The following is a 6,967-nucleotide window of genomic DNA, read 5'->3' as shown; positions in this document are numbered from 1 at the left end:
CTACAGTGATTAAATCACAAGCTGAACATTATGGTATATATTATACATGACACATATTATTAGATTATGACATATTTTCAATATAATAACACTTCCATACCTCAATGGATCTGGGATCTCCTTCTATTGGCACAGACCACAATCCCTTTATGCCTTTTCATCCTGACTCCTTTATCAATGACTTTCCATACCCTCCCCCCCCCCCATTAAGTTTCTACTCAAGTGGCAGGAGACCTTGTGAAGACTAATGCAACGTTGAAGCTCAGCATCTATTATATCTTTTACTGTTGCAACATGGTCAACCCACATCCTTTTCTGATCTTACATGTCCTTAATGATGAGTATGTTTTATGCTGCTTCTGCACAATTCATTCTTGCTAATATGGGGCAAATTTCTTACATCCTTGAAGGGCTTTTCATTGCCTCTTGGCACACCTACAAATTTGATTCTTCTGAGATGATAGTGTTGCATAATTTACAGTCATAGAGTATCTTTGGGAGACTACTGTAATACTGTTGAGAGAGAGAGAGAAAGAGAGAGAGGAGAGAGAGAGAGAGAGAGAGAGAGAGAGAGAGAGAGAGAGAGAGAGAGAGAGAGAGAGAGAGAGACTTGCAGCCTTTAGAGGCAAGTAATCATTAAAACACTCATTTTCCAAAGGTAATTTAGCCTGATTCCCTTCTTCTCATTCAATTATGAGGCCAACTCATAGTCCATACGCAGTGCCTGCCCAAAATGTACATACTGATAGATTATATCTACATATGGTTGCTTGTCATAAACCAGGCAATAGGGTTTTTCCATTCATTTTGTCCCTGTGGATGGCCACATTTCACTGAGTTTTTGTCCTGTTTGGGGCTCAATGTCAGCTTGCAAAAAGAACCTCTCAAGGATTGGCAGTGTTGTTTTTGTGTGGGTGTCACGTAAAATATCCTCCCTGACATCGGTATTACTTCTGAGGGCAGAGTGGACCATTCCAATTATCTCAAGACATTTCCTTGTTGGTTCTGAGCATCCTCATCTCTTTCTGCTCCTCCCTCTAGCCTGAGTAGAGCATATTGACTTATTTTGGTTGTGCCAAGTGCCCAGAAAAGACCAAGAAATCTCAAGGGCTAGGGACTCTGCAGCTCTTCCCTTTCAATCTCAAGCCCTGATCTGTCTCTTTGGGTCTCAAAGATGCCATTAAGTCGAAAGAAATAACTTGCCTCACAAAGAAATGTCCTTTTTAGTTGAGTTAAAACAGCAATTTCCCATTAATTCACATCCATCTATCAGTTTTCCTTCTGATATACCGGCTTAAGCCAGGAACACGGATCCATGGTCCTGTTCCAAGACGAACACCTCCTCGTTTGTATCAAAATAACTTTCCCTTCGAACAGGCTATGCCACCCCAACCTACTAGCGGACCCAAGCGGTCTCCCCGCTCCTGCTCCTCCTTTGGCTCCAGCTCCCTGGAGGGGGCGGGGTATCAGGGAGGCCCCCGAGCTCCAGGAATAGTAATCCCAGGAGACCACCCCTTCGTTCTCTGGGCTTGGGGACAAGTTCTACCCCCTCGTCCTGAGGCCGTGGGACGGGAGGGGCTCAATTTCAGCCATCTCCTCCCAAGCGTGGTGGTGAGGGGGTGGAGGTGAGAGGTAAAGGTGAGGGTGGAGGTTGAGGGCTGGGGGGTTGGAGATAGGCGCAGGGTCGGGGTGGCCGGGGCAATAGGGATGGGGAAAACGACGCCCTGGGATCGGGGATGGGGGCTCCGGGAGTCAGTGGAGAGCGGACTGGGGGCGTGGGGGGTGCAGGTGTTGGGATGGGGCTCGGGGGAGCGAGGGGCTTGGGTGCCAGGAGTCAGGGCTCCCTGCCAGAGCCGGGCAGACGAGGAGCCGTGGGCGGCCCCGTCACTGGGGGAGTTTCGGGGGGAGGGGGTGCTGGGGGGTGGGGGGAGCTCTCTGCGTTCGGCGCCGCCGCGTCGGTCTCCCTGAGCCTGGCTGCGGCGGCTGCCGTGCGGGGAGGCGGCGGCGGCGGCGGCGGCGGCGGGAGGAGGAGGAGGATGGGGTCCCCGGCGGCGGCCGCGGTACTGGGCCGGGAGGACGCGGGAGGATGAGGAGCCGGCAGGCGGTCCGGCCGCACCGCGCCGGGAGGAGGCGGGGGAGGCGGAGGGAGGCGGCGGCAGCGGCGGCGCCCGGGGCAGCAGCCGCGCGGGGTGTGGGCCGGCGGGGGCGCGGGCGCGGGCGCGGGCGCGGGCACGGGCGCGGACGATGAAGTGGAGCGTCCGCGGAGCCTGCGCCGCGCTCTCCTCCGGCCTTCTGCTCGCCTGCGCGCTCAGCGCCGCCGCCGTGGGGCTCAAGTGCTTTTCTCTGGGCTCCGAGCTCCGCGGGGAGCCCTTCCGCCTGGGCACCGCCGCCGGCGCCTTCTACTCGGGGCTGCTGCTGGCCGCCGGCCTGTCTCTGCTCGGCTCCGCCCTGCTCTGCTGCCGGCCCAGGGACGAGAGCCCCGCGGGGGCGGTGCCGGGCGCCGGGGCCGGGCCCGGGGCTGTGCCGGGCGCGCTAGGGGGCCCGGAGGCCGAGCCTGAGAGCGGAGCGGCCGAAGCCCGGGCTGCCGCCGCCATCCCCGGCAGCCAGAACTTCCTCCTGCTCGGAGTCTTGGTCTTTATGCTCGGGGTCTTGAGCGCCTTCGCCGGAGCTGTGATCGACGGCGACACCGTGTCCCTGGTGGAGCGTAAATACTCGCACTACTGTGTGAAGCCGCGGGCGCTCGCCCCCGCTCCGGCCGCGGCCCCCGCGCGAGCCCGCAGCCCCCTGGACAGCTCCGAGAATGCCCCGGCGGCAGCACTGGCCCCGGCTCCGGCCCCGGCCCCGGCCCTGGCCCCGGCCCCCGCTCGCGTCCGCAGCACCCTGGACAGCTCCGCGTCGGCCCAATGCGAGAAGCTGAAGGACTACCAGCGCGGCCTCGTCATCTCCACCGTCTTCAACTCCCTCGAATGCCTGCTGGGTTTGGTCAACCTGCTCCTCGTCAAGAACTACAAGTCGTCGCAGGCGCGACGGGGGCGGCGGGGCCGGCGGAGGGGCGGCCGGGGCGGACGGCCCCGCGGCGGCCCGGGCTCCCGCCAACACGCGCCCGCGTCCCGGCAGCAGCGGCGGGGCCGGCGAGGCAAGCGCGGCGGGCGGCGGCTGCTGCAGCGGCCCAGCGAGGGCTCGCTCTTCTCCCCGGACGAGGCCGACCTCCCCTCCCCGGGCCTCGGCGGCGGCGGCTGCGGCGGCGGCTGCGGCGGCGGCCCCTTCCCCGGTGCGCGCCACGCCGTCTCCTACATCAACGTGGGCGTCTTCCACGCGTTGGACGAAGCGGGCGTGGAGGTGCGCTGCGGGGGACACCCCTCGGTGGAGCTGCCCGGCTACTCGCCCTCAGACCCGGAGCTCCAAGTCTCCTACCCCTACTGCTGCCGGCCTCCCCACGAGGACGTCTATCCCCGGGAACCGGGAAGGGTCAGCTGAGGCACGCTCCCCGCAGCCCACCCCAGGGGCTGGCCGCCTCAAGCCCAAATCCGTGCCGGCGAAGCGTTTTGTTCATCGGAAGGTGGGCAGGCTGGGGGGGAAGGGGCGTAGCGGGCCACTGCCTCCGCCCCTAGGAGAGAGCGAGACCAGCTTCTCTCCGGCTTGGCATCTCCCGGGGGTCCCGGGGCGCGGGACCCCAGGCGCCAGCCTCTGCCCGTCCCTTCTCCGGCTCCTAGACTCGTCCCGCTGTCGGGAGCAGAGGCTATGGCTGCTGGCCACTCCTGTGGAATTGGATGTCTGGGATGGGCACCAAGAAGGGAGTACATTTGTATTCAATTTTTATGTCTGGGGACTTCCCTCCTCTCCTCTGTGTCTGTTCGATATCCGGATTCCGTTTTAAAGTTTACAATAAATGTTTATAGGTTGGTTCATCCAGCCACATTTCTCTTTGGCGAATCGTTTTGGTCAAGGGAAGCCCCGGCAGCAGCGCAGAGCTACCCGAGGGCCAAGAGCAAGGTAGAGGTAGGGGGAACTAGAAGCAGCCTCCAGAAGCGTCGGACCCTCCGCTGGGGAAAGGAAGAGAGGGAGCCTGCTGTGTGACTTGGCTGTACCCTCACCCCAGAGTGCCGTGAGTTACACTTTGGTTGTTGGGAGGTAGATACACAAGCCAACCTGCACTTTCCAAGATAAAAGAAAAGAAAAATGAAGAACGACATTTTTTTTTTGTACACGAATGTGCCTGCTTTTGTTGACAAATTTCTTACTGTAAAAGCTTTCCAGTGAATGGTGAAAATGTTTGGTAAATTTATTGCAATTTAATAGCAGGGGTTTCCTTACTTAAAAAAAATGAAATGCTATTGGAGAATTCCAATTAAAAGAGAGTCAAAGGCTATCTACGCACAAAACGGTTTAGGAAAAGAAGGTGGGATTCAGTCAGAAATGCATTATTGTGAAAGTCATCAAGCAGGTCTGTTCAGTGGGTTATTTGCCTGAATCCAGCCTATCTTTTCTTTTCTTTTTCTTTTTCAAGTTGACTGTTGTGTGTGTGTGTGTGTGTGTCTGTGTGTGTAGACACTGACACGAGGTCCCATACATTCCTCTTTTGGAAGCCAGTTCTGGGTTTTTTACTGCAACGCAGAGCTTATTTTTGGTTAACACAGATGAACAATTCAATCCTATTTTAGACAATTGCAGTCACAGTCTTTCTTGTAAAGACCGTCTTGAATATTACAGCACTTGATTTAAAATATACCCCTTAAATAGCCTTAATTGCTGTGAAGTTCATAATCTTAAGTGAACAGGATATATATGTAAATGTATGTGTATGTATATTACAAATGACATGTCAATATACATACAGGCAGACACACACATATGAATTCTAAGAGAACATGTTGGCAGAAAACTCTAGTATTCTAATCTTGCCACCAGATAAAATATCACAGGACCCCTCTATGAGATTGGTGTGCTAAGACAGGGCTAATGGCCTTAAAGACAAGCCCTATCACATCAGACTGATATCATATGAGCTATGTGATGTTGGAGGAAGCATTATCTGACCTGAATCAGGATAGTATGGCAAGAGCACCAGATTTGGAATCAAAGTACCTGAAGTCAGAGGACCTGGGCTCTCATCAGAGATCTGCTACTTACTACCTGGGTGACCTTGGGCAAGTCACTTCACCTACCTGGGCCTCAGTTTCCTCATTTGTAAAATGAATAGACTAGATGATTCCTAAGGTCCTTTCTGGCTCAAAGTCCTATGTATCCATAGGGGTCTTAACTCTAGTCCCCAAAGAGAATGCTTAATCCCCAGTCCTCCATGCTAATGGGCAGACTCATAGCTAGGATGGCAGAGGAAAGAAAAAGAAAATATGAATCCTCATTTGGGACCTCATGGCCACAATGCTAATAGCAGCAATTTACATTAAGCAAGCAAAGGGAAAGGAGTTGGGGATTTTATGTTTTGTGGTGCATGGAGTTTACTTTTAATTTAAAAAAATATTTAAAATGAATGGATATTGAAGTAACCTATAACCTGGGGATCCTGGCATCAGATCATACTTCTTGAGGGTGCCAGAAGTGATGGATTTGGAGTTAGAGGACCTGGGTCCAAATCCTCACTCTGCCCTCTTTCTACTTACATGACCATGGGTAAGTCACATCCCCTCTGCAGGCCTATTTCCTCATCTGTACAAGAGAGGGTTGGACTAGAAGACATCTACAGGATGCTTCCAACTCTAAAATCCTATCATCTCAAACTGGGGCTATCTTTGCTTAAAGGTTAGGTCAGCTTACATGACCCCTGCTGATGTCATTTGCTCCATTGTATTCCATATAGCATCATCATGGTCAGTCCCTGTCAGGAATCTGAAAATGCTATTCCTACAAGTGTGGAGGTGGTCCTAGTGAATCAGATAGTTCACAAAGTACCAAAGCCAAACAGAAAACTGAGGAAACACCATAAAATTTAAGCAAGTCCCCTCTACTCCAAAGTGGTCTACATGGCACAATAGAAAGGAGAGCTTTGTTTTTTAACTGATTCATTCTGATCCTGTAGGTAGATGAGCACATTAATTCAGACCAATTAGCATTAAACTGATGTTTGGCTGTCAACCAGTATCCATCAAATTAGTCAGAGAGATAATTGGTCAGTATCCACTTTGTGTTTTATAGACACACAAAAAAGATGGAGGTATTTGGTTTATGGAATTTATCAATATAGATTCAAATTTATACTTCATTTTGCTTTCAGGGATAGTAGAGGAAAATGACTCATCTCCTCTAGTCATGTCTATATACTTATTGTACATCCACCTTCTTGTTCACATTGGTTACGCTTTGCATACGAAAATCCAATGTAACAAGCACTTGCAAAGTGCCTATTATGTACGAGGCTAGGTTCTGGGGATACAAAGACAGTTAAAAATAGCCTCTGCCCACAGGGAGCTTATATTCTACTGAGTGAATATAACAGGGAGGAGGGTAGGGATTGGACCTTTGAGTTCCATTGGTATAGGGAACTCACAGGTAAGAAAACTCGTTCCACCAACATAGGTCAGTACCCTTTCGGCCACTTATGGTCTTAGGATTCAACATACAAATTTATAAATATATTAATGATCATCTGAGGAAGTAGAGAGCAGTAACAACTATGGGAATACATAAATACACAAATGGATGTGAGGTTTCCTTGATGTGGTTACTCCCTCCAAGAACAATGTTCATAACTTGTCTTTGATTGCCCATGTCCTCCCACAGTTAGGCTCTAAGGGGACCAAGCCAATGTGCTGGGAAGCCTTCATCAACTTCTGTTGACATCATGAGGATATCAATGAACCACACAAGGATAGTATCACAATTTCATAAATTTAGGACATGGTGGTAATAAGATGTAAGCTCCTTGAAGACAGGGCCTGTTTCTTTTTTATATGTGTATCCCCAGCTCATTGCACAGTGCTTGGCACATGGCAGGCACTTTTTAAATGCT

General features: G+C 52.3%; 1 protein-coding gene across 1 annotated transcript; it reads left to right on the top strand.

Annotated features, from left to right (window-relative positions):
- The first annotated feature begins 2,244 nt into the window (after window positions 1–2,244).
- On the top strand, window positions 2,245–4,234 carry TMEM271 (transmembrane protein 271). The gene has a single exon (XM_072622320.1). The coding sequence runs from the start codon at window positions 2,245–2,247 to the stop codon at window positions 3,475–3,477; it is 1,233 nt and encodes a 410-aa protein (XP_072478421.1). The 3' UTR covers window positions 3,478–4,234.
- The last annotated feature ends 2,733 nt before the right edge of the window (window positions 4,235–6,967 follow it).

This window comes from Notamacropus eugenii, chromosome 6 (assembly GCF_028372415.1).
Source record: "Notamacropus eugenii isolate mMacEug1 chromosome 6, mMacEug1.pri_v2, whole genome shotgun sequence".
Classification (NCBI taxonomy): Eukaryota; Metazoa; Chordata; class Mammalia; order Diprotodontia; family Macropodidae; genus Notamacropus; species Notamacropus eugenii.
This window is presented reverse-complemented; position numbering and strand designations above follow the sequence as displayed.

Excerpts from the sequence above, each read along its gene's own strand:
- TMEM271 (XM_072622320.1), top strand. The coding sequence starts at position 2,245 with ATGAAGTGGAGCGTCCGCGGAGCCTGCGCCGCGCTCTCCTCCGGCCTT.